General features: G+C 51.1%; 2 protein-coding genes across 4 annotated transcripts; one reads left to right on the top strand and one right to left on the bottom strand.

The window, feature by feature from the left end:
* Window positions 1–217: 217 nt before the first annotated feature.
* NAGPA (N-acetylglucosamine-1-phosphodiester alpha-N-acetylglucosaminidase) lies at window positions 218–10,937 on the bottom strand. The gene is made up of 11 exons (XM_038151218.1): window positions 10,020–10,937; window positions 9,290–9,775; window positions 6,721–6,860; window positions 6,036–6,144; window positions 5,677–5,805; window positions 4,685–4,893; window positions 3,824–3,871; window positions 3,365–3,493; window positions 2,326–2,457; window positions 2,116–2,170; window positions 218–1,591 (listed from the first exon to the last, which is right to left on the bottom strand). Exons 1-11 carry the CDS (start codon window positions 10,211–10,213, stop codon window positions 1,357–1,359), a joined length of 1,866 nt encoding a protein of 621 aa, XP_038007146.1. The 5' UTR covers window positions 10,214–10,937; the 3' UTR covers window positions 218–1,356.
* Window positions 10,938–16,249: 5,312 nt separating this feature from the next.
* Window positions 16,250–25,700, top strand: ALG1 (ALG1 chitobiosyldiphosphodolichol beta-mannosyltransferase). 3 transcript variants are annotated; one of them, XM_038150981.1, is made up of 14 exons: window positions 16,250–16,475; window positions 16,549–16,626; window positions 16,761–16,805; window positions 17,829–17,932; window positions 18,399–18,547; window positions 19,047–19,136; window positions 19,786–19,896; window positions 20,722–20,837; window positions 21,725–21,763; window positions 22,336–22,395; window positions 23,113–23,223; window positions 24,134–24,248; window positions 25,084–25,159; window positions 25,486–25,700. In XM_038150981.1, the coding sequence occupies exons 1-14, from the start codon at window positions 16,262–16,264 to the stop codon at window positions 25,618–25,620; spliced, it is 1,443 nt and encodes a 480-aa protein (XP_038006909.1). In that variant the 5' UTR covers window positions 16,250–16,261; the 3' UTR covers window positions 25,621–25,700. The 3 variants fall into 3 exon arrangements, with proteins under 3 accessions (XP_038006909.1, XP_038006910.1, XP_038006911.1); XM_038150982.1 differs by lacking the exon at window positions 16,761–16,805; XM_038150983.1 differs by lacking the exon at window positions 16,761–16,805 and adding an exon at window positions 18,028–18,067 and having other exon boundaries at window positions 16,333–16,626.
* Window positions 25,701–26,247: the final 547 nt, after the last annotated feature.

The raw sequence follows: 26,247 nt of genomic DNA, 5'->3' as shown, positions 1-26,247 counted from the left end.
CTGCTTTTTAACTAAAAGGTTTGGGCTTTTTTCTACAGAACCAGCATCTTTTGTTTAATTTCCCAGCACAGAGTGGGCTGGAACAGCACATCCTGCAGTGTGGGTGTTACTAAAAATAAAAAGAGCCCCTGGGTTCCACGGGGTGGCTGAGGTTAACTGGGAAAGGATCAGCTCCTTCTGCAGCTGCACATCAGGAATTCTGAGTTTCAGGCAGGTAGCGCTTTATTCAAGACTTTATTCAAGTTTCAAATAAACTTCTGAAAATCATAGAAAAATAGAGTCTCTTGGTTACAGGCTGATTTGGTGCCAACGCTGGCACAGAAAATACACATCCTTTAGTTGGAGAGGTAAAAAGGGAGTGAGTGCATAAAGATGTGTGGGGCTCAGACAGGCTCTCACCCCTCTGCAGCATCCAAGGAGCTCATCCAAGGCTGGTTTCCCTCATGGGGAAGCAAACTCCAACACTGTTTGAATGGACTGTGCAAGGATCTGCTCCAGATTTCCAGAGGAGGTGCTCGGGATCCGGGCTGGAGCCCTTGCTGGTCCCTCTGAGGAGTGCCCAGCGGGGGCAGGACAGCCCAGTCCGTGCCATGCCAGGCTGTCCCTGTCTGTGCCAGTGGCAGGGTCCCTCAGTCCTCTAAGCTGGGCAGAGCCTGTGGCTCCTGGGAGCTGGAGAGATGCACAAATGGAACCTGGGACCCAAGAGGGCTTTTTTTGGTGCTGTGCTGCAGGAGCTGCCCCAAAACACAGCACTCGTCACCCTCTGGGGCTGCTCTGGCCTGAGGATTGGTCAGAAAACACTCCAGCCCTGCAGGGGCTGTCACAACCCTGTGTGTCACAACCCCTGAGCCACCACCACGGCCGGGAGAGGAGGGCTCTGCTGGCACTGGCTGCTGCACCTGCTTCAACATTTTAGAACAAACTTTTGGTCACTTTTCTGATTAAAATCTGAGCTTAGCAAGGAAGGGCAGACACTGACTAATACCTTTAAGCCGGCTTTGTACCAGAGGCAGTTTAACCAGCATCTTAAAAAGCACTGCTCAGGTGAGCAGGATCTTTCAGGGGTGCCTGTGACTTGCATCCCTCACCTGTTTCCCTCAAGTTCTGGAAGGAACCAGCCCATCTCCTTTCATGCTGCAGCTGTGGAATTCCCTCACCCCAGGGATGTCCTGCATCCCCTAATGCTGCAGTCCTGGGTGCTGGGGCAGCAGAGGAAAGGAAACCACAGCCTCAACAGGGCAGTTCCTGGGCTGAGGTTCCTCAGGCAGCAGTCTGAGGCTCCCAATGGGAATAGCCCCAGTCCCAGTCGGTACTGAGGGGCAATGCAGGGTGAAATACCTCGTCCCATCCACGATTCTAAAGGAACTCTTGGTTTGGGTCCTGAGTGTCCTCAGGCTCCTGAATATCCTCGTGTTCCCAGGCAGCAGAGGTGGGGCTGTGAGGGGTGTCCCCGTTGATGTCCCTCAGGGGGTGGTAGCGATAGTCCCGGTCCCGTGGCTGCCGCCGCCCCTGCAGCACCAGCCCCACGTTCCCCAGGGCGCTCAGCACAAGCAGCAGGGCCAGGGCAGAGCTCAGGGAGAGCCACGAGCTCCTGTGGGACACAAAAATCACATCACCCACAGCTCACCTGTGTGCCAAGTGTGCAGAGGATTGCCCTCCCTTCTCTGTGCTCCCAAGCTTGTGGGCCTGCTCTCAGGACAGAACCACAGAATCGTTATGGTTGGAAAAGCCCTCCAGGATCGAGTCCAAACATTGTCCCAGCATTGCCAAGGCCACCACTTACCCACATCCCCATCTGCCACATCAACAACACTTCTAAATCCCTCCAGGGATGGGACTCCACCACCTCCCTGGGCATCCTGTGCCAGTGCCTGACCACCCTTCTGTGAAGGAATTTCCCCAATAGCCAATCTAAACCTCCCCTGGCACAACTCAGGCTGTTTCCCCTTGTCCTGTCCCTGTTCCCTGGGAGCAGAACCCGACCCCCTGGCTGTCCCCTCCTGTCAGGAGTTGTGCAGAGCCAGAGGGTCCCCCCGAGCCTCTTTTTCTGCAGACTGAACACCCCCCATGCTCTGTGACACCCTCTGAGATGCACAGTGAGCACCAAACACTTACTCTGACAGAGAGAACTTGTCATTGCTCTTTTCCTGGAAAGCCAAACACTGTCCAGCTGGAAAACAAAGAGGTAAGAAAGGTGGGGCAGGGTGTAAAATTCCACCAGAAAAGAGCGAGGTTAAGCAGAGCTGGTGACTAAGCAAACACTATTAAATACTAAAGCTGCTCTTCCAGCTTTTATTCAAGCCCCAGCCCCCTGCAGTGGGATACCTCTGTGCAAGTGGTCCTGCAGCGCCCCGTGGTGGGTGATGTTGCAGCTGCCCGTCTCGGGGTCACAGGGACACGAGTGGTCACACGCACAGCGGCTCTGGCAGCTCGGCCCAAACCAGCCCAGGGGACACTCTGGGGATGGATCACAAAGGGATTGGTCATTGCCAAAGCTCCCCCTGCTCTGAGAACACCCAGGCTGTGGCTGCAGCTCCCTCAGCTTAGCTGAGCCTGCAGCAGCCTGGGAGCACCGTGCTGGGAGTTCAAGGCTGCTCCATGGTGTGCTTCAGAGGGAAGTTTGTGTAAAACTGGGATCGCAGGATCATGGAATGGTTTGAGTTGAAAGGGACTTTGGAGCTCATCTTGCTCCAACCCCTGCCATGAGCACGGACATCTTCCACTATCCCCGGTTGCTCCAAGACCTGTCCAACCTGGCCTTGGACACTTCCAGGGATGGGGCAGCCACAGCTGCTCTGGGCAACATCTCTGGGATGGGATTGGCTGAGTGTTCCCAGGCCGGAACAGAGCATCACTGACAGAACCAGGCAGCCAGGAAGTTCACACCCCCCTGTAATTCCATCATTCACTCAGACACAGGAGGACCTGGAGTGGTTACACCAGGCAGAACGCTCAGCACAGGCACAAGGAGTGAGAGGGTGGGATGGCAGGACAGCCCTGTGGAGCATTCCACAGGCACTGACCTGCATCACCTGAAGCCTGCGCTTCAGCAGGGCCCGGTGCAACACCCTGGAGCAGAGGATGTTTTGTGGTCCCTCAGGGGCTCTGGGAAAAGAACGCAGTTCTTTGGGGCTGAGACTAAACAGGAATCCACAACTTTCCATTGAGGAAGCAAACTCCTCTTTCCTCTCTGCTCCTTCCTCTCCTTTTTAGCCCATTTGGGTAGGACAGGCAGGCCCAGAAGAGCTGGGAAGCGGCTGGTGATGTTCAGGCCTGAGGTCCCCTGGCAGAACTGCACCCAAGAGGTGGCTCAGAGGTGACACAAAATGCTGTCCCCAGCGCCAGAGGTCGCTGAGACCCTTACCATGCTCACAGCTGGTGCCGTAGAAGCCGGCAGGGCAGGAACAGGCTCCGTGCACGGGGTCACAGGAGCTGCCGTGCTGGCACCGGCACTTCTGCCCGCAGGATTCCCCGAAGGAGCCAGGAGCACAAGCTGCAGGAGACAAGCAGAGGTGTCACCAGGGCCCTGGTGGCAGAGGTGAGCAATCCCAGCACACAGCCACAGCTCATCCCTGTGGAGGGATGCTCCAATAAGCTGAGTGTGTGCCCTGAACAAGGAGCAAGGACTCGAGTGTCTCACACCAAGCCAATTGTAGACGCTCCAGCTGCAACTAAACTCACACTGCCAGAAAAGAGCAGCGCAGCCCAAACGGTGGCCTTTCCCTTCCCTGCTCCCCGCCTCGGGCAGGCAGCTGTTGGAAAGTGGTTCCCACTGCCCCCTCCCTGGCTGTGAGGAGGCAGTGGAGCAGCAGTCAGTATTTACCTTCAGTGCAGTTGCTGCCAGTCCAGCCGGCGTCACAGAGGCATCCAGCTATACAAACATGGAACAGGCATTACTGACAACAACAAAACACTTGCAAGCAGCAAGGACTTGAAATTAGGAGCCTCTGCCTCTTGAGGTGCCCTCTTACCCCTGGCAGCGAACCCCCAGAAGAGGAACCGTGCACTCACACAAAGGGTGGGCTCACACACCCCCTCCCCAGCTGCCAAATGCAGCAGAATCCCCGCTGGTGGCATTCCCTGGGACCAGCTCTGGGGCAGTACTGGCAACACCTGCACCCACCAAGCTCTGCCCAGCCACTGCACTGGGGCACACTTGAATGACAGCGGAGTCAGGAGGACAGGAAGAGGGTAACAGCGTTGGGCACAGGGGGGCAGAAGCTGGGGGCAGACATTGCAGCAATCCCTAGGCTCAGAATCATGGAAGAGTAGCAACTGCACACTTGTAAAAATTATGAAGGAGGAGAGGCAGGTGAAGAAGAAACAGTAAGGGGAGGGGACAGAAGCAGCTGCTGTCACACAGCGTAATACACAGCCCTGCCCATCAGCAGCCTCACAAAAACCCCAGAGCACAACCCTGGAGCACGAAAGGAAACTGAGGCACAGAGCCTGAAGCTTCCAGCCCCGAGCCCTGGCCCAGCCCTGCTGCTGGCTCCTAAAGGCAAAGCGTTCTGACCATCTGTGCCTCGGACGCTGGAGGAGAGGGGAAGCAGCCCCATCCAACCAGCTGGTGTCTGGCACACCATATTCCCCCGGGACGCACTGCCAGGTCCTGCCCCCCTGCTGCGCCCCGGGCCCTTCGGTGTCACCCGGGCCCCTCGGTGTCGCCGGCACAGGGACTCACCGGCGCTGCAGACGCCGCGCAGGCTGCAGTTGGCAGGGCCGCAGTCCAAGGTGTCACAGGCGGGACCCGCCCAGAAGGGGCCGTCGCAGTGGCAGCGCCCGGCCACGCAGAGCCCGTGGCCACTGCAGTCAGGCGGGTCACAGCCCGGCTCGTGCACGCACACCACGGTGGAGATGCTCCGGGGACAGCGCCACATGCTGTCAAAGGAGCTGGGGACAGCAGAGGGGACAGCCTGAGCTGACCCTGCACGGCCCAGCCCAACCAACACCCGTTACCGAGATTTCCTCCTGAGCCGCACTGCCAAACATGAACACTAATACTGGGAAAACACAAACATAAACCTGCATTGGAGTCAATGTTTTAACTGAGTTATAAATCCCATCTGATAGGTATCATTTCAAACAAGGGATTACAGAAGCAACACAGTCTGCCTAAAGCAGTCCCAGATTCCCTCATTTTGGCACATATTTTCTTGAATGTTATTTGCTTTGATATAAATTATATCACTGTAGTTATGGCAACTGAATGTTAAATCCCTTCATGTTTACAGTCAGAACTGACTAAAAAGTTGAATTTAAAACAAAATATTCTTTAGATTCCCTCTAATGAGGAAGGGCAGGGTCTCCCAGTCAGTGTTTCTCTTCCATAATAATAAGCTGCTGACAGATCTCTGCTAATTCCCATGGACGTGCAGCTCTGAATTTCCCAGAATAAGAGCTGCTGCCTTATCCGATTCCCACATCAGCCACTCAGTCACAGCCACAGCTTTGCTGCATGTCTGGAACCAGCTCAGCTTTAATCCTGGATGACTAAGTGGAAAAAACATGGAGTCACTCAATCTCTTTAAATTTTAGAGCTGCTGTCTCCTGCAGATCCTGCCACCTGCCTTTGCTGTGCCCTCCCAGCCAGGCCAGGCCGTGGGGCTGGGTTCCGCACGCTGGCAGGAGCTGCAGGGCCCCCAGGCAGCCCTGGGCAGAGCCAGCAGCACCTACCAGTGCTCAGAGGGGTAGTTGGCCAGGGTCCCGTTCAGGACCAGCGTGGCAGAGCCTCCACCATCCAGGTTGATAGCATTGATGACCCCCTGCTGCTTCAGGAATTCTGCCATTTCCCACAGGTTGACCCTGCAAAGCAGAGGTTGGTTGTTGATTTGTCTTCAGTGAAGCTGTTAGATCAGGAGCTTGTTGCTCTCTGTGGTGGAAGGGGAAGCTCTCCCATCCCAGGCACCCTGAGAAGGGCTGTGTAAGCCTTTTCTGGCTCTCCTGAGCTCTGCAAGTCTCTGCCTTAAAACATGTCCCTGACAGCTGCAGAGCCCCTCCAGTCCCAGGAATTTAGGACCTTACCAAGCCCTTACCCTCTGGACTCTGTCTGTCCATCCACATGAACCAGCACCAGGCGGCCCTGACGGTCGTGTCCCACCGCAGTCCTGGCTGAGATCACATTGATGAACCTGTCGAAGGTTCCTGCAGCACAGGCAACGATTCACACTCAGCTGGGAAACACAACCTAAGACACATCTGTCTGCAAAAGAGCTCCCAGCAAGGGCCTCATCTGAACTGAACACAGGGAGAGCACGGCCCAGCCTCCCGTCGTTCATCCAAGCCCTACGAAAGTGCTCAGTGCTCTTGATTAAGCTTTTGTCTGGCACAGGGACAAAGCAAGGGATTCACAATCCCTTGGCTTCAAACTCCTGTAAGAGGCACCTGCTTTGAGTTTCTCTGGACAGGTTAGACAGAACAGGAATTCTTGGCTGTGAGGGTGGGCAGGCCCTGGCACAGGGTGCCCAGAGCAGCTGTGGCTGCCCCTGGATCCCTGGCAGTGTCCAAAGGCAGGTTGGACAGGGCTCGGAGCCACCTGAGATAGTGGAAGGTGTCCCTGCCCATGGCAGGGGTGTGGAGTAAGATGGTTTTTTGAGGTCCTTCCAACCCAAACTATTCCATGATTCTGTGAAAGTTGGACTTCTTAAGTGCCTCTTCTCCCCAGAGTCCCAGGGGAAGGGCAGCCCTCGGCAGGCTGGAGCCAGGCCCCACAGCATTTACCTGTGGTCTGAGTGTCACCGCACTCGGCCGCCCGGCTTTGGTTGACGTACACCTCTCCATTCCTCAGCAGCCAAACCACCCCGCTCACGAGCTGCACAAAAGGGTTGGACTGATCCAGGACATCCTCCTCAGACAGGTAGCTGGGAACAGAGGGCAGCAGGGTTACCCACAGTCACTGCACGTCACGTGAAAGCCTCTCCTGCTGCCAGCATGCTCCCGAAGCAGGGAGAAGGGCAGGAACAGGTAGAATGAAGGACATCCAAAAGCAGGGGCCAAGCAGTGTGAAACAGCACTTCAGTAGCCCCTGGGACTGGAGGGGCTCTGCAGCTGTCAGAGCAGCCCCTGCTCTCTGCTCCTCTGCGCAAAGCCCCAGCGAACGATGGCCCCAGGTCACTGTGCCTCAAACAATGCGGCCAGAGGAGATGAGCCAGGGCAACAAGAGCAGAAACCATCTGGCAGAACACAAGGACAGAGCCACTGCCAAATACTCAGGGATCTGTGAAAGCAGCTGAAACATCTTGCTGCCTGTCAGCTTCTATTCTCCAAAAATGTGACACCAAACAGCTTTGGAGAGCATTTGGAGCTACAGCATCCAGCCTGCCTGCAGCTGCACTGGATGCCACCTTTTCCTTCCATCTGGGAAGGAGGCTCCCCTGCTCCTGCAGACAGCAAAAGGCAGTTCAGCTGCCACCTCCATGCTCAGGTGTTGTGTGTCACCACAGGGTGCTTCCCGAGGGATACTGCTCTCTCCTGAATTAGGGTGATGGGGAACACCAATTCCCATTTCCCATGGGAAAGGAACAAGAAGACAACATGAATGTGGCAGAAAGTAGATTAAACTACAAAACAGTTTGGGCAGGGACTGACAGCTTTCAAAGCCTGGATTGACCCACTGTCAGCCCAGGGAGCAGCAGCAGCTTTGCAGGGAGGGGTAACTGCCCTGGGCTGGGTCCTGCTGGCCGTGATGCAGGGTGAAAGAGTGAAGGTGTGAAAGACTTTCCCCACTGTCCTGACAGCCAAAATTACTTACACCCAAACTATTTTTCTGATCGTGGTTTGGAAGGCACAAAGCCACCAAACACCACAAGAGCTCCATTTAACAAGGACATCCTGCCAGAGCTGGGGAGCAGCAGGGCAGAGCTGAGCTTAAGGACTCAACAGTGACCCTGAAATTGCTGTTGAATTGAGAAGCCCCCTCACTGAAGGACATGTCACTGACCCACCCAGCCCCTTTAACACATAAATCAAAGCCATGGTGCTCAGGGCTGCCAGAATGGCTACAGGATAAAGCCCTGGCTTGGCACACTCCGTGTGGCTTTGCGGGGATCCTTCCTGAGGCCTGGGAGTGAGCTACTAGAAGGGTGGAGGATGCAAATTACAGGCTACTGCTGCATCTTCTGAGACCAGCAGAAGGGTCCTGGGAACCCTTATGGGACTTTTAGGATCCTCCTGTTGCTGGGGAAGGGCAGCTCCTGGAGGCCTTGCACTCTAGACAGCACTACAGTCTCTCAGTCAAGTATTCCTCATCAGAGGGTGATTAGAACTTCTGTCTCCATCTGCTTGGGGAGGGTCACATGCCCAGGTGGGCAAGACAGCCAGTGACACCTAGCCTGGACCAGCCAAAGTGTGGCCAGCAGGGCCAGGGGAGCGACCGGCCCCTGTGCTGGGCACTGCTGAGGCAGCTCCAGTCCTGAGCCCCTCATGACAGGAAGAACACTGAGGGACTGGAGAGCGTCCAGGGGAGGGAACAGAGCCCCTCAGGAGGGGCTGAGGGAGCTGGGAAGGGGCTCAGCCTGGAGAGAAGGAGGCTCAGGGGGAACCTTGTGGCTCTGCACAACTCCTGACAGGAGGGGACAGCCGGGGGGCTCGGGCTCTGCTCCCAGGGAACAGGAAGAGATTGAGAAGGAAACAGCCTCAAGTACTGCCAGGGGACATTTAGGTTGGATATGGGGAAAATTTCTTCATGGAAAGGGTGGTCAGGCACTGGCAGAGCTGCCCAGGGCAGTGGTGGAGTCACCACCCTTAAAGTGTTCCAAAAAAGTGTTAATATGGTGAATCACAGGTTTGCCCAGAGAGGATGTGAAGTCTCCATCTCTGGAGATGTTCAAAATCCAACCAGACATGGTCCTGAGCAGCCCGCTCCATCCAACCTGAGCTGGGCAGGGTGCTGGATGAGGCACCTCCTGAGGTCCCTCCCAAACCCAGCCTTTTTGTACTGCAGCCAGAGCATACACACTCCACTCTGCGTCTCCTCTGCGGGGAACACAGAGCCCTCTCCCCTTCTACCCTACTCAGTGTCCCCACTGCAAGCTGGGAGAGGAGACACTGGAACCTAAGCAGCTGGAGACCATCAGTTACTGAGCTTCTCTTCATCCTAGGACACGAGTCCAGGATGAAGGGCCACAGAGATAGCTCCACCAGGTACAGCTAGATCATCCCTAGCATTCCAAGTGAGCTTCTGCTCTAACTGGGGAGGCCAAGGAGGCAGTGCCGGGATGAGCTTCCTGCCCAGTGATGCCTGAAAGTCTTCAGGCTACAGAGCATTCTCGGAACACCCGCCAGCTCTTACCCGAACACCATGGTGCCATCTTTCCGGATGCCAAACTGAGCGTTTTGTATGCCTCCAGAGTCTCTCACCAGCCTCCCGTCGCTCACAACATTCCCAAGGCACTCTCCAGTTTCCATGTTAAAGTACCCGCCGTTCTGGGCCACCAGACACTTCCTGAGCTTTGCAGTCTCCTCCACGGGGGCTCTGCGTTGAGCCAGGCAGCCGCCGGCACCGCCGGGCTCCAGCACGGAGAAGGTCCTCAGGGGGTTCCTCACGAAGGTGAAGTGGCCGTAGATGACCTTGCGGTCGCTGCCCTCCGGGTGGATGTAGGAGACAAACGTCCTGGTGACAGCCACCGGGCCGCCCGTGCTGTTGTCGCCGGGCCACGCTTCGTGGGTGACGTTTCCGTGCTTGAGGGGCTGGCAGTCCCTGACGTGGCGGTGGCTGTGCCGAGGGCCGTGCTGCCCGGGGGGGTAGGGCTGCAGCAGGGGCTCGCCGGGGGAGCTCCTGCAACGACAACACCCGGTTGCCCCAAGGCCGCGAGGGCGGGGTGATGAGAGGGGCGCAGCCTGGGGTGGGCACGGCCTCGCTGACACCCAGGCCCGCTTCTCCCGCGTTCCCGGTGTGACCCACCGCGGCTCAAGGGCGGCCATCCCGCTTGGCACCCGCTCCACCAGCCCGACCTCAGGGCACCGGGAGCCCCGGAGCGGGGCACGGCGCGCCCCGGCACAGACGGTGCCCAGACACTCACCCGGCGCCGCGGGCCACCTGCAGGGAGCCGAGCACGGCCAACGCGGCCACCAGGACCGTCCCGACCCCTGCTCGCCCCGATCCCCGTCCCGGGGCCGGGCCCGCCCCGACCCCCGCCCGGCCGGGACCTCCACCCGCGGCCCCTCCACCCGCGGCCCCTCCACCCGCGGCCCCCGCCGTCCCACACGCCGCCATCTTGGCGGGCGCTCGGCGCGCGGACGGCGGCACCGCCCCCTAGCGGAGCGGGGCCGGGACCGGGACAGCGCCCCCCGGGACACGGGCCGGGACCGGGACAGCGCCCCCCGGGACACGGGCCGGGACCGGGACAGCGCCCACCGGGACACGGGCCGGGACCGGGACAGCGCCCACCGGGACACGGGCGGGGACCGGGACAGCGCCCCCCGGGACACGGGCCGGGACCGGGACAGCGCCCACCGGGACACGGGCCGGGACCGGGACAGCTCCCCCAGGGACACGGGCGGGAACCGGGACAGCGCCCCCCGGGACACGGGCGGGAACCGGGACAGCTCCCCCAGGGACACGGGCCGGGACCGGGACCGGGACAGCTCCCGCAGGGACACGGGCTGGGAACCCGGGCTCCGGGGGTTCGGCTCTTTCTCCTCAGCGCCTCCGACGCTCACGTGTCACGGACAGCGCAGCACCTACGGCTCTTACAGGCACCGCAGATCCATCACCCTCTCTTGGAGGATTAAGACTGTGGTTTTTTTTCCAGAAGGGAAAAATAGCTACACTGAGGGAATAATGGTACATTGAAGCAGCTCTGCGTTATCCTGAATCTAACTTTAGTGGCTGGATCCTCTGGTACCCCATGGCTAATGGGGTAATGATGAAAATGAGGTGTAGTTTACAAAGCTGGGAATATTTTCTTTCAAGAAATGTCTTAGCAAATTCATTATTAAAAGAATTAAATCACAGAATCATTGAATGGTTTGTGTTAGAAGGGACTTTACAGCCCAGCCCATCTCACCCCCTGCCAGGGGCAGGGACACCTTCCACTACTCCAAGCTGCTCCAAGCCCCTGGCCTTGGGCACTGCCAGGGATCCAGGGGCAGCCCCAGCTGCTCTGGGCACCCTGTGCCAGGGTGTCCCCACCCTGCCAGGGAGCAATTCCTAATTCCCAATATCCCATCCAGCCCTGCCCTCTGGCAGTGGGAAGCCATTCCTCTTGTCCTATCACCACATTTTTATCAGTGTTTATAGTGCTGGAGTGGAATTTAAGGGGCTGATAGTGACACTCAGCCTGCTCAGAGGAAGGGCAGGCAGCAGCTTGGTTTACTCAACGAGTAGTAATTATGCCCGTGTTTGCCCATAGTAGCAAAACTCTTTACTAAGGCATTTGAGGACTGAGGTATTCAAGAAGACAAATTCCTCCACTCTCAGCCTGTGGTTCACTTGCAGCAGTGGCTTTGCCCACCTCAGACATGCAGCAGGTTCTCCACAGGCCACATTCTCTTCTGGGGGGAATGGGGGGTCTTGAACACACAGCATTCCCCTTGTCTTATCACATTGTCAAAGTCCCTCCTCTCTTCAGGCCTTGATTCCATAAATGAGGTGGTACAAGGAAAGGAACCAGCCCGTGCCCTGGGCACAGGGGCTGTGGAGCCACAAGCTTGAGGCTGTACTGCAGGAGGAGAACCCAGTGCTTCCATAGCCAGTGGGTTATGCCTCAGCTTTCCCAGGATAAGCACACCTGGTTGAGATTATAAATGTGCTGCTCTCTCAGGTGTCTTGCAGGTGGAAAAATGGAGTTTTATGTCACAAATTAACCAGAAAACTCCCTTAGGACAAGCCAGTGCATTAAAAGATCTTAGCTAATGGATTATTATGCCTCCAGTTTTCTTCAGCCATAGAGAACTGCAGATGTCCTGCTTGTGTTTCCAGCTGGAAACAAGCTGTCCAGTGGGACTCCAGGGTGGCCTAAAGGTGGTTTTCGTGGTCTAAACTCAGCTCTACATAAAGCATGAGTAGAGCACTCAAATTTGTGCTTGGTCTTTTGCTGAAACAGCTTCACCTTTTCACAGAGATCTTCATGTGCTACGAGTTCCACTGGGAGGCTTCCACCCAGTTCCCAAACTCAGCTGGTCTTTTCCATGGCTTACAAGAGAGCCTGGAACCACAACATGCAGTGTGGAATCCACAGGCCAAAAGTCACCTTTGGAAATCCACAGGGAACAGAAACCTCTTCCAAACTGGAATGAAAAACAAAGCAGTATTTGAAAAAGGAATAGTCTCTCCTTTCCATATAGTGCTTTACTTTTCAGTTTACTTTCCTCTCTAAGCAGCTCCTTCCACCTAAATAATATTAAGTGTAAATGGAGTACAAGGGACTTGTTTTTCCAGAACTGCTCAGAGGAAAGGGTGGCATTGCCAGAATTCCAGTGTTTGTTTTGCAGTGACACATGATTTCCCCACTAATTGAGATAAGCACCTGCTGTTAAAGACACCCAGTCTCCACTCCAGGTTGTGTCACAACCACATTCATGTCCCCAAAATGCAGGGTCTAAAGTACATGTGTGTGCAGGGGCTGGGAAAGCACCTTGTGACCACACTGAGCTTTGGTATGAAGACACAAGCCCAGCCCTAACTGAAGTCTTAGTTTAAGTCAGGCTCTAAGTCAGAATATCTCTGTTTTATCCACTCAGTGGAGGTCAGCCAGTGGGTGTTTTTTTCTTTTATCAGAGTGAATATCATGAGAGGAATGTGCATGCTGATGTCTAGATTGAATACTAATTCCAATTATATATTGGAATATAAGGCAGATACTCTTCTGTCTTGAGCCTGAAGTTCAGTCCAGCTCTGAAAATGTGGGCATGACCTCAATTAGGAAGTATTTTATCCTTTTCCTGCAATTTGAAAATTTTGTGTTGTGAAAGAAATCTTGTCTAATAATTACTGATTTGAATTTCCCTCTGGTTATCAGCCATATGGCTGATAACCACACTGGCTTTGCTTTTCCTGATTATCTCCCTTCTTCCTCTTCTATGCCCTAGGAGGAATAAAACATGTATTTCTATAACCTAAACCTGTACGTGCCTGAAAAGCTGTCTAAGCCAATACAAACCATTCAGGGGAAACTGTCTTTGGAAAGTTATGTAAAAATTTCCTAGGTCACTTCTTTTACCTTCACTCCTTCCTTAGGGTTTTTTTGGGTGAGGAGAAAATGAATAAAGCAGATAAAAAGCAGCTGGTGAGGTTAAAAGGCTGCAACTGCAAGAAGGGTGCAGAGTTTGGAGTGTTTGAGGAAAAAGGAGCATTGAAATTATCTTTTCATGCAGTGGGTTGGAACAAGATGATCTTTAAGGTCCTTTGCAATCCAAACTCTTCATTGATTCTGTGATCCTGTGCCATTTTCCCTTCCGACAGGAAGGTGGGAAGGCTTGGTAGAAAGTTTATGGGAAACAGCTGACATTAGATGAGGTAAAGCTGCTGCAGGTACCAAACAATAACATTAATTTAGTATTTTAGAGCATGGGATTGTTAGAGGAACATTAGGGCCAGTCCTCCCTTCAAACACCACGGGTTTTTCATCTCCAAGGCAAAGCCCAGGGGTGTCCCAGCAGGACCGGGTGTCCCAGGTGGGCTCAATGCTGGGCCACCTGCAATGGCATTTCAGGCCACCTGGAATAGCTCCCAAATTGAGGCAATTCTGCAGCCAACTCCTTTCATCTCCACTGTGGCAGGGGTTGTGCTTTAGAAATGGAGCAAAAAGAGAACAAACAAAAGAAGCAGCAAATTGCCTTGCTGTTAAAAATGGCCATAATTTACCCCTCATGATATAGCACAGTGCCAGTGCTCAGAGCCCTTTGCAGTCATGTTGAGTTTGTAGGAGTTAGCCTGTACCCCGCAGTGCAGGTATGATTGGTGCAAATACTTGTTACTGGGATAGTCCATGTTAATTTTTCGGTGCAAATTTTTAAAAAAAGAAAAAAAAAATTGGGTTTTAAAAGGTTCCAACTACATATATCATGTGGCTATAAGAGTAACCAGGGTAGCAGCAGGCTGTCATGAGATTTGCTTAAGACATTTGAATTGGAGACTTTGGGATGAGAGAAGTTCCATTTGTGAGAGGGATTTTGGCTGCTCTGTCTCTGTTTATTGCGCTCACAGCAATCCATCAAGGGCAGAGGGACTGGGGATGGAGCTTAAACAGACCATTTCTAGGGTAAGTGCAAACAGCATTTCCCAATTTTCTGAAATGGTCAGGAAGAAGAGACAGGAAAAGGCTTTTGTAAAACACAACTGCTATTCAATACATATGAAAAATTCTCTGGGCAGAGATCAGTAGTCTCTGAAAATGCATTTCTCTCAAGTGCATCCCTGTTCTCAGAGCCTCAGTCAGAAGTGATAACTGCACCTTATTTATCTTTCTCCAGCTAAGTGCTCTGAAGATTACAAAGGTCAAAAGAACATTTATTGCAACTCTACCTTCATAAACTCAAAGTCACCTCATCCCTAAATCTGAAACACTTGTAATTTAAAGTACTTTGGTAACCTGCCAGAAAATACAGCTGTATGGAGTTGGGGTGTTATGCCTGATAGCCTTCAAGAATCCATCAGTCCCTCACTCCATTGCAGCCAAGATATTTGCACTTTACTCAAAGAAGTAAACAGAAAAGCAATTTGCATTTTGCATTAAAATGGTACACAAGCTGTCAGGTGAGATAGGAGGAACTGAAATGAGGGATTCCCACAAGATCAGACCTCCTACAGTTTGGAATGGATGTGCGTCTGCCACGGCAGGCTTCGTGTGTACCAGTGGGACGGAATGTGGGGCTTTTCTTAAGGAAACCTTGGCTCCCCAGGGAATGGGCACGGCCCCGAGGCCGCCAGAGCTCCAGGAGAGCTTGGACAGCGCTGCCAGGGATGCCCAGGGTGGGATTGTTGGGGTGTCTGTGCAGGGCCAGGAGCTGGACTGGATGATCCCTGTGGATTCCTTCCCACTCAGAAGATTCTATGATTCCATGCTTTGTCAGTAGAAAAATATGCATTCTGAGCAGAATCTTTGAGCAAACATTCCAGGCTTTATTTTGTTGTGGAACCAGTCTGCCCACACTTGTAATTAGTTATATGTTTTAAAAGGGAACAATGGTTTAATTGTTACTGCCTACTCGCTGTTTGGCAATGTGGAGAGTTACCCTGGAAATGCAACATCTGACATCTGCCCTTGTCAAAGAGGGCAAAGAAACACTGGAACAGCAGGATACCACTCGGATGGGGGGGCCACAAGGGTCTGCAGAGACAATCGTGGAATTGTGACATTTCCTGGTTGGGAAGAGTCTCACAGGAATCATCCAGTCCAGCTCCTGGCCCTGCACAGACACCCCAACAATCCCACCCTGGGCATCCCTGGCAGCGCTGTCCAAGCTCTCCTGGAGCTCTGGCAGCCTCGGGGCTGTGCCCATTCCCTGGGGAGCCTGGGCAGTGCCAGCACCCTCTGGGGAAAGAACCTTTCCTGATCTCCAAGCTAAACCTGCCCTGGCACAGCTCCAGCCGTTCCCTGGTCCTGTCCCTAGTCACCAACATCTTTCATTTGTGCCTTTATCCCTGTTTGTAGTGAAGAAATACCATTTGTTCTCTGCATTGTGTGACAATCCGATTGGACTCTTGGCCAGTACGACTGACTTAGTTTTAAACTTTTGTACAACTTAATGATTTCTTCAGCGTGGTGTTCAGTCACTTCCATGGTGCCGAGGTAATGTAGCAAATGTTTCTGTCGGCAGGCTTCTGTTTGTTCTGTATTTCCACCAGAAAACAGAGATCAGCAAGCTGAAAACAGATGGAAATTGTTTACTAGGTACACATATGAGAAACCAGTGGGATGCAGATGTTGAAAGGATTTAGGACCTAGTAGGATCAGGGATTAAGACAACAAAGTGAGGGATAGCACAGAAATATGTAGAGTATTAACTGAGATCCAGGGAAGATCTAGCTAGAATTTAGCTGAATTCCAACTAAGGAAAAGCCCATGCATTGGATGTAAATGGGGCTGTGCTGAAATCACTCCTGATTTCGAGATGCTCTATAATTTAGCAGGAAACCCCACACCACGGACCAGTGTCCAGTGCCGCTGTAATTAATTGCGCCCCCTCTATGCTGTAATTAATTAATTAACCCTTCTCTCGGTAATTGCCGGGCCCGGCTCCCCTCAGAGCGTGGCTCCTCCGCCCCGCCAGGGGGCGCCTCTCCCGCCTTTCCCGCCTTTCCCGCCCAGGGCGCTCCAAGATGGCGGCGGCGGCGGGGCCGTGCGCGGCGCTGTGGGCGCTGGCGGCGGCTCTGCTGCTCCTGCTGCTCCTGCTGCTCTGGCGGCGGCGGGCGGGCGGCGCGGGCCGGGTGTGCGTGGCCGTGCTGGGGGACCTGGGCCGCAGCCCGCGGATGCAGTACCACGCGTTGGCGCTGGCCCGGCACGGGCGCGAAGTCGCTCTGCTGGGCTACCTCCGTGAGTGAGGGGCGGCCGGGGCCGCGGGGCCGGGCGGGGCGGCCGCGCCGCTGACCGGGCTCTCCCCCCGCAGAGACCCGGCCGCACCGGGACGTGCTGCGCTGCGAGAACATCCGGCTGGTGCCCGTGGCGGAGCTGAGCGGGCTGCGAGGTGCGTGCGGGCCGGGCCGGGGAGCCGAGGCAGCGGGGGGAAACGGGGGGACCACACGGAGCCCGCAGCGTGCACGGCTCCGGCCCCGCCGCACGCCCAGCTCCGCACCCTCGTCTGCCTTTCTCTTTAAACAGGAGGCGCTGGAGTTAAACACCTGCCGGTACTTTGGCGCTGTTCAGGTGCACAGTGAAATGTGGAAATGATTTTCATTCTACCTCTTTCTCCCCCTCCTTGTGTTTACCCCCGTTGCTCAGAGCAGCTGGGGCTGCCCCTGGATCCCTGGCAGTGTCCAAGGCCAGGCTGGACGGGGCTTGGAGCAACCTGGGATAGTGGAAGGTGTCCCTGCCCATGGCACGGGGTGGAATGAGATGAGCCTTGAGGTCCTTTCCAACCCAAACCATTCAATGAGTGTAGGATTTCTTTCTGTACAAAATACAGAATGAGAATTTGTAGGGGTCACGAGATGTTTACATGGCTTTATAGTGATCATAGAATAAAATCACAAAGGTTGGAAAAGCCCTCTAATAACATTGAGTTCAACTATTCCCCCAGCACTGCCAAGGCCACCACTGACCCGTGTCCCCAAGCGCCACATCCACGTCTTTAAACCCTTCCAAGGATGGGGACCCCCCTCACTGCCCTGGGCAGGTGTGCCTCTGCCACTGCCTGACCACCCTTCCATGAAGAAATGTTTCCAATATCCAGCCTAAACCTCCCCTGGCACAGCTTGAGGCCATTGCCTCTCCTCCTGTCCCTGTTCCCTGGGAGCAGAGCCCGACCCCCCTGGCTGTCCCCTCCTGTCAGGGAGTTGTGCAGAGCCACAAGGACCCCCCTGAGCCTCTTTTTCTCCAGGCTGAGCCCCTTTCCAGCTCCCTCAGCCTCTCCTGGTGCTCCAGCCCCTTCCCAGCTCTGTTCCCTTCCCTGGACATGCCCCAGCCCCTCAGTGTCTGCCTTGGAGTGATCCAGCCTGTCTAGATCCCTCTGCAGAGCCTTCCTACCCTCAGGCAGATGGACACTCTCACCCAGCTTGGTACCATCTCCAAACTTGCTGAGGGTGCACCAATCACTTGCCCAGGTGGTTGGTGAAGTGTGTCTATTTCCATGTATTCTGACCCTGTCTCTGCAGAGCTGGCTGGTTCTGATGTTCACATTTCTGTGGGGAGAGCTGTAATACTCTTACCTGTTTTTCTGTCACTTTGCAGTGGGGCCAAAGCTTTTCCAGTATGTCCTAAAGGTGCTGGTGCAGTCAGTGCAGTTGCTGTACACGTTGCTGAGGATAGATCAGCCATCCTATATTCTTCTTCAGGTATGTTTTGTGTTGGGACTAATTTCAGTACAAATAAATAGTGCTGCGTTACAGGGTGGTTTTATCCATCTCAGACATTGTTCTAATTATTTCAGAGCTGAGCTGGCCTCATCAGTGGTGTAAACCTGTATGCAGGTATTTTTTTGCCCTAAACTTTGATTGGTCTGTTAGCAAGTCAAGTTTTCTCTTCCTGTTAGTTCTTGTGCTTTCAAACTTCATTGCCATGGGTAGCAGTAAAGAAAAATCTTACTGGAAATGTTGGTGTGTTTATTGGAGAGGAATTTTGATCTTGATCCAGGGTTAAGTTTGAAGTACCTGCCAGTGTTCATAAGTGAATGCAAACACCCTCTGTTCATGAAGCTCCTTTAAGGTGATGCAACTTCAGTTTGGTTTTTGCTTCTGGTAGTTGCTTTGTGTTTGTCACTTGGTCACAGCCCGATGCTATTTTGGTTTTGTTTTTGAGCAGAATCCCCCAGGCTTACCCGGTATAGCTGTTGCCTGGGTGGCAGGGCTGTGGTGGGGGAGCAAGCTCATCATCGATTGGCACAACTACGGGTACACCATCATGAGCCTGAGTCACGGGAGGAGCCACCCGCTGGTCCTGATTGCAAAATGGTTTGTGCAGTCACTTCTGCTCTTTATAAATGATGTGCCTTGGTGAATTCAGAATGGAGGACTCTGGGGAGGATATAATTGACACAGGGAGGGTTTTCTGGGCTTTGCTGTGTGAAACTGGTTTCTGTTCTGCAGCTGCTTTGTTGAACACGTGGGAGGGGGTTGCAGGAATTAGGCAGGTCGCTTTTACCTACCTATGCAAGTGTTGATCTTGTTATTGGAGTTTCTTTATATGTCCTGGGTTTTTTATTCTCCGATACTGCTTTACACTCCAGCTCTTCTTTGAACGGTTCCTTGCTGCATATAATTGGTTTTCTGTAGTTAAAGGCTTTAAAGGCTTTGGAGAGTAGGAGTCCATCAAAAATTGGCAATCAGATTTCAGTTCTGGGGGTAGTTGGGTGTCTTTGGGTTTTGTTTGGCTTTCATCAAGCATGGGCACTGGGAGCAGTTGCTGCAATTGCCTGCCTGTGGTTTCTGACTGAGATTTCATTTTTGTCAGGTATGAAAAGCTATTTGGGCGCTTGTCTGACTATAACCTGTGTGTCACTGATGCCATGAAGAAAGATCTCTGGGTGAATTTCAAGATAAAGTAAGTCATGTGCCTCAATTTAGTGTGTGTGTGCTAAGTAAATGACAGAACAGATCCCTGAGGATTCAGAGGGATCTTACAAAAGCAGCTCTCCTGAGCTCATCCATCACCACTGAAACACATCAGCTCGGTTTTGTGATGGGTCAGCGTGGTGTGGGCATTCAGGAATCTTCATCCTCCTTCTAAACTAACACCCCACTGACTGAGGTGGCAGTCCAGGAGCCATGGAAGTTTGCTGCAGGTTGCCTGTGGAGCCAGAGAGGGACAGGCATCACTGGGGTTTGAACAATTACTCTGGCCTGCCAGCTTATCTTGAGGGCTTCGAGATCAGGGGCCGTTATGGAGTAAGTTTGAAAATCAGGACAGTGATGTCTGCAGTTTTTACCGGTGCATTTCACCCCTAGAGTAAGCACACAAGAAAGGGGTTCTTTGTTACTTGTGCCCACCTTGGTGTGTTCCAGTAAACCTCAGGAGTACAGGAAATTGTAAGAGTCATAAAATGAATTACTTTGCTATATAGTTAATTTTTTAGTTAATTTTTCAGTTTTCTGTTAATTTTTTCTGATTACATTGTTGCAGCCTGCCACCGTACCATGTGCATGTTGTTACATCTGTATCTTATTTAAGCTGCCCATTTATTTCCTCCCAGGGCTGTAACATTGTATGACAAACCAGCGTCTTATTTTAAGGAAACGCCATTAGACCTCCAACACAACTTGTTCATGAAACTTGCCCGGGACTACGAGCCCTTCAAAGCACGGTATGTGCAAGTGCAGCTGCCCCTGCATCCTTAACCAAGGCACGTGGAGGTGTGGCATTTCAGTTCCCAAAATACTTGTGCGGGGTATCCTGACCCCCAGCAGGCACAGGGGCCGCTGAGGTGCCTTAGTTGTCGCTAGGAGAGGCCAGAAGAAGTGAGATGATTGAGTGTGGTAACACGGGTCGCAGAAGTGTTTTGTTTCTCAAGCAGTTGGCAAAAACACTGAGGCAATCTGTGACTGGGGTGGAGCTCTGCAGGTGTCTGCTTCCCACTGACCCACACTGCAGTGCTTGGATGCTTCCTCAATCCCTTAATTACTGTGCAGAGCCTTCAGGATCTTGGTCCAAGGGTTAAATCCTTCCCTCTGGCAGTGCAGGATGTCGCGTGCCGCAGATGTACCAGGGAGTGAACTTCACCAAACTAAGGCCTGAAAAAGAAGTGAAATCCACAGCGCGTGGTGGGGATTTTTTGGAAATGCCCAGCTCAGAATGTGTAGGTTCTGAGTTTAGTTGAGTAAAGGTGCAGTTGGCCTCCATGCTGTGGTAAGTGTGAGACAGACTGTGGAAAGAGAGGCTGGCTCTGCTCAACTTGTGAAGGAAAACATTTGGCTGGAAAGTGGAATTGTGCCTGTAGCAGCAGGAAAGAGGGAAAAATGGCTTGCCCTGTCCTGGTATTTCTGTCATGTAATGATTCTGTTTCTAGACAAGTTGAGCAGCAAATCTGAAGCCAAATTTGTGGAAATTGGTGCCAGTTAGGCAGAGTGCTCCCTGCTGTTGCTGGCTGTGGTGCAGCTCATGCTCAGGAAGTTGTGTTTCCATGGTACAGGGCTGTCAGTCCCAGTGCCGACAGATCAGCCTTCACCGAGAGGGATGGCAGCACTGGGAGCGTGGTGAAGCCCCGGGGCCGGCCAGCCCTTCTCATCAGCAGCACCAGCTGGACAGGTTGGGAATCACTTTTATTTTCCGTGTCAAATAGTGCTGTTTGTACTTTCTCACACTTCAAGTTGTGTTTGGCCTTTGTTTTCCTGGGAGAATTTGAAGACGAGGTGTGTATGATGCAACTAAATGTTGTGTAACTTAAATAATACTACAAATGAGTGATTTTTTTGAAGTTGTATTTTAATTATAGAGCTCAACTTCAAGAATGATTAAAAGAGGTTTCCTATTTTTTTTTAGCTTTCATTCTAGACATACAGTCTTGCACGGTGGTGTAAAACAGATGAAGAAATTCAAATATTGACTCCTTACTGAGCACCCTGCACCCTGAAGGTGCCTCTGCCCATGGCAGGGGGCTGGGATGAGCTGAGCTTTAAGGTCCCATCCAACCCACACCAATTTGTGATTCCATGATTTCTGATGATGTTTATTACATAATTATGTACATTTTTTCCCTCCGTATGAGGAAGGGAACAGAGACTGGAAACAAATCCATTGCCAGTGACCATAGGCAGGATTGTCTTTATCTTTGCATAATCAGGGCAGTTTTTACACTTAATTCTCAGTTTTAGAAACTAGAACATTTTGACTTGATAGCTTCCAAGATGTACAGTATTTGTAGCTGGTTTGTCTGTCATGTTGTCAACAAGGGAAATAAATAAACACTGTGTATGGTTATGGACTTTTATTTAGGAAAATAAACTAGGGGATTTTTAATAGAACATTTTAGTAAATAGTAACCTTTAAGTACAAACTATGTACTTAACCTTTGAGTACATGGTCTGTATTTAAATTGTGCAGGTGAAGGTGAGCAAAATCTCAATTGTTTATTTAAAGTCAAAAATGAAAAATGGTAGAAACATGAATGTTACTAATAAAGCTTTCTCTTTCAGAGGATGAAGACTTCTCAGTCCTTTTAAGAGCTTTAGAAGGTTGGTATGAAGGAATTGATCTCACTTTTTCAAAGAGGTTTTCCGGACACTTAAGAAGGGTTTTGCTAAAGAGCAATGCTTCTATATTCAGGTGAAAATGCAGTTGTATTTGAGATTAATTAGCACTCATTTCAGATTAGTAACTGAAATACAGCAGTGCAACATCTGAATTCAATTAGAGGAGTTGTCAGGGAGAGCTAAATCTCTAACTGGCTCCTAAACTGCAGTTTTATTTTCTGAGCTATTACATCTACTCTCCACAGGTATCTGCTAATGGGAAGAGGGGGAATACTTAGTCTTATCTTGTGGACTTTGCAGCTGCAATTCTAAATTGATCTATTGAAGCAACTGATTGGGGAGCAGTTGAAGAAATGCTTCATGCATAAACAGCCTGATTTATTTCTGGAGGAGTCTGTAAATGTTAACATTGCTGGATTTACTGCTGTGTTACTCATACGTGCTTGTAAGGAAATTGCTTGTAGTGGGAAGCTCAACAATAAATGCACTGTCACCACTCTTCAACCAAGCACCCTGAGATTTGTCAGATCTGACCAGTGTTTTATCTTCTCCAGATTATGAGAGGTTTATCGAGGAGGGAGCTGAGCTTCCAGCTTTAGTGTGTGTGATAACAGGTGAGAATGTTTGTGTTACAATTCTTCCAGTGCCAACAGAAGGTTTAGTTGTCACTTTTCTTCTGTGCTGACTCTTGTGCTGCTGGTGGGAGAGAGGAGGGACTGTTGCCTTTGTGTCTGGTTATCAGGACAGTGATTTATAGCTGAGTTATTGCACCATCCACCAATTATGGTCCATCCTTAAAGAGCCTCCCTGTCTGCTCCAGCTCTGCATTAAAAATTATCTAAGGCCGATGTTGAGATGATGCTGCAAAAGCAATGTCAGAGGAAGCAGCCTCAAGCTGTGCCAGGGGAGGCTTAGACTGGATAATGGGAGAATTCCTTCATGGAAAGGGTGGTCAGGCACTGGCACAGCTGCCCAGGGCAGTGGGGGAGTCCCATCCCTGGGGGAATTGAAAGCCCTGTGGGTGTGGCATTCAGGGTGTGGGTCAGTGCTGCCCCTGGCAGTGCTGGGGAACAGTTGGACTTGATCTGAGAGGGCTTTTCCAACCTTAAAAACTCCATGATTCTACATTGATGGGAAACAAATTGAAATACTGAGTAAGAGAAGTCCATGTGCACATTCCTTTCAAGGAAACTTATGATTTTTCATGTCTTTTTAGGGTACCACAAGTGTTGTATCCTGTTTGTGCATCTGATCCAACAAGAGCTTGTATTTCACAGACCATGCTATTTTCAGTCATCTTGATTAAACATTTTTTTTTCTGTTTTGCACAGGTAAAGGGCCTCTAAAAGATTATTACAATAGACTGATCCAAAAGCTGCACTTGAAGCATATCCAGATCTGTACACCGTGGCTGGAGGCTGAAGATTACCCTCTTCTGCTCGGTAAATAGTGGGGGATGGAAAAGGCTTGAGGATGTGTGAGAAACAGTGCAGTTGCAGGGGGCTGATGCAGACTGGGGGAATATAGTCAGGAATGTTGCTGGTTAGTGACAGGATATCCATGGATTTGACTCATTCCAGCAAAGCTGCTGAATTCCTCTGGCTGGCTTTTCCCTGCTTTCCCAAGAAGTAGCTGTGCTGTTTCAGCCTGTTCTTTGCACTCTTTGTTTCTTCCATCTGAGATACAGGTGCCTGTGTATGTTCTACTTTACCTTCAGGGTCACTCCAGTGAATGAAATGAAAATGTTGTTGGCTGAGCAACCAAAAGTAGCTAAAATTCTAAATTAACATGTCATTGGAATGTTATTCCCTCAGCATCTTCATTGCAAGCATAAAGGGGGAGTAATAAGAGTTAAAAAATACATATTCAATGTGATCTTCATTCTGCAGGGTTAGAGCCTGACAATTTATGTGGCTGTAAAACACTGTTTATTTGGTCCTTTTTAAATAATGAACACAGCGTCTGTAAAATCACACTACAATTCCTCTGTTTGAGCTGGCTTCAACTGGGAGAGGTCACTAGTGAGGTCACAGTGTATACTGATGGGGCTGTGGTAGGATTTCCCTTTACTTACCCATTTTTAGCAGATTTAGAGGAAGAAAGGCTGTTTTAAGATACATAACACTTCAAAATCCTCTTTAATTTAACATGCACTCACTATTTTTCTAAAACATAACTAATTTTGAGTCCCAAAGCACCCTGTGCTTTACTTTTTTCCTTGATTGCTTGAAATTGTGTCTGGGTAGTTGAAAGTTTCACTTGCACCATCCAGAGCAGCACAAAAATGAAGGTTTGCAGGAGGACAGAGGAGCTGCTTTCAGAGAGTTCAGACTGTGCTGTGTTGGATTTCAGGCTCAGCAGACCTGGGGGTGTGTCTCCATAAATCCTCCAGTGGTTTGGATTTGCCCATGAAGGTGGTGGATATGTTTGGCTGCTGTTTACCTGTGTGTGCAATACATTTTGAATGGTAAGAGCTTATACTGTTACAGCTCAAGGCAATCGCATAAATGATGCATAAAACAATATTCTTAAAACAATATTCTTACAAAGCCAGAGTTCAGCAGCTACTGCAGGAATTCAATGAGATTCCAGTATTTTGCCATTTTTAAACTTCAGTAAGATAGAAATCAAGGTTGTTTTAAGTTTAAAAGTTAATGCTAGTTTCTACAAAATTGGGAGCATTTAATGCAAGCACTTGCCTTAAAAAATCCCTGTATTCCCTTGTTCCCATGTATTTAATTTTAAAAAAAATCTTTCTTCTGCATAGACACACCTGTTCCACACCATATCCACATCTGGGCACCTATTGGTTTGACCACTACCACCTCCCAAAAACTCATTTCCTCTCAAACCACGACACAGTGAAAGGCTGAGTGTATGCCTGGGCATTCTTGGAATTTATGGTCCTTTGGGAAAATAGTAGCTTTATAAAAGAAGATAAATTCCTGTGAAGATTTCAAGATGGATCATGGACACATTTTCCTTGTGGAAAAAAAAAAAATCTAGTTTTAAAGTAGATCATTGCTCTGGTTTTTAATGGATGTCCAGATGAGTGGCACAAAGACAGAATGAGGGCCCTTTGATACAGTTGTGGTAGATTTAGACTGACATAGAAAGGAGAAGAAAGGAGAAGTTTTAAACAGTCTTTAACTGTTTAAAACTGCCTGTTCAACTCCATGACGTCGGGTGTGGGGCCACAATGATACAGATACCCTGGTTTGGTCCTTTGGATGTCACTGCAACACAGCAAATGTCCCACTCACTGCTTTTTGCCTCAGTTCTCCTTTTGTGGCTTTTTTCAGTTTACATGAACTGGTGAAGCACAATGAGAACGGTCTGATATTCAGGGACTCGCAGGAACTTGCGAAACAGCTGAAGGTAAAGGCTCTGACCGATTTCTTTCCCCCCAGAAATAACCCCAGAGGTGCCACTGTGTGAACAGCCCTTTCAGGTCTGAACATCACCTGTGTGTTTTGCATTCTCACAAGGTACTGCCTGGCCTGGTGAGCATTGTTTGCCTCACTTCTGTTTGAATGTGAACCTGACGCTGGCAAAAGCATTTCACATTTTGTCCCGGTTCTCTCTTCATGGGGCCAGACCCCAGAACTGCAGCTGTAGTTGAGGGTTAACACCGGGGATGCTGGAATGAGCCTGAAATGGAACACGAGAGTTATTTTTCTGTGGTTTTGCTTTTTAAATTACAGATGCTTTTCTTGGATTTCCCTAGCCTGGAAGGGAAACTTCCCAGCTTCCGAGAGAACCTGCGAGTGTCCCGGCAGCTGCGCTGGGAGCAGAGCTGGGACCAGACTGTCCTTCCCTTGCTGGGCAACAAGGAATGACTGGGGGAAGGAGGGTGTCAAACACATTCCTGCAGCTGCAGGGATTTGGGAAACAGTGAATAAATACTTTGTATTTTCTGTACTTACAGTTTCTATCTCTTTTTCTTGGCTCTCACACTTCCTTTACAGTTTCAGCTTCCTGGGTGAGTAGGAGGTGCTGAAGGTGCTGAGGCTGTTTGTTTTGAGAGAACCTGTGCTGCTTGAAGGGCCCTTTTTGGTGCAGATCCTTGAATAAAGATAGAAACTATTAGCAGCTTCACCTCCTGTACAGTCAGCACTTTAGTAGGTGATTTGGGTATGGTTTCTTTGGCACATGGCCAGAGCTTTTCATTGGCGTTGGTTCATTTTAGCTGGTCAATTCCACGGCCAGTAACTGCCCAAGCACTAAATGTCCTCCTGTGTGGTTTTACAGGGACAGAACCATTTTGTTTCCAAGTTGTTTTTCCTTTTGACAATGTGTGCAAGGGTGTGGAAGCACAGCACTGGTGTGTGACAGCTTTACTGGGCACTTAGAGCAAAGCAGAGCTTGCAGTGAGTGTTGTCCCTGTACTCTGAAATGAATGCGCCCATTTACCATTATAAAATTCCTCTCTTCTTGAACAGATGAACAGAAAAGGGAAAAATAAA

Source organism: Motacilla alba, chromosome 14, assembly GCF_015832195.1.
Source record: "Motacilla alba alba isolate MOTALB_02 chromosome 14, Motacilla_alba_V1.0_pri, whole genome shotgun sequence".
NCBI classification, from domain to species: Eukaryota; Metazoa; Chordata; class Aves; order Passeriformes; family Motacillidae; genus Motacilla; species Motacilla alba.
Note: the sequence above shows the minus strand (reverse complement) of the source record. Positions and strands in the feature narration are given on the sequence as shown.

Excerpts from the sequence above, each read along its gene's own strand:
- NAGPA (XM_038151218.1), bottom strand. The coding sequence starts at position 10,213 with ATGGCGGCGTGTGGGACGGCGGGGGCCGCGGGTGGAGGGGCCGCGGGT. Across the intron at positions 3,494-3,823 it reads TGGCAGCAACTGCACTGAAG|CTTGTGCTCCTGGCTCCTTC; the intron begins GTAAATACTGAC and ends TGTCTCCTGCAG. Across the intron at positions 1,592-2,115 it reads GACAAGTTCTCTCTGTCAGA|GAGCTCGTGGCTCTCCCTGA; the intron begins GTAAGTGTTTGG and ends TGTGTCCCACAG.
- ALG1 (XM_038150981.1), top strand. The coding sequence starts at position 16,262 with ATGGCGGCGGCGGCGGGGCCGTGCGCGGCGCTGTGGGCGCTGGCGGCG. Across the intron at positions 19,137-19,785 it reads TGGGTGAATTTCAAGATAAA|GGCTGTAACATTGTATGACA; the intron begins GTAAGTCATGTG and ends ATTTCCTCCCAG. Across the intron at positions 21,764-22,335 it reads CCTTTTAAGAGCTTTAGAAG|ATTATGAGAGGTTTATCGAG; the intron begins GTTGGTATGAAG and ends TATCTTCTCCAG.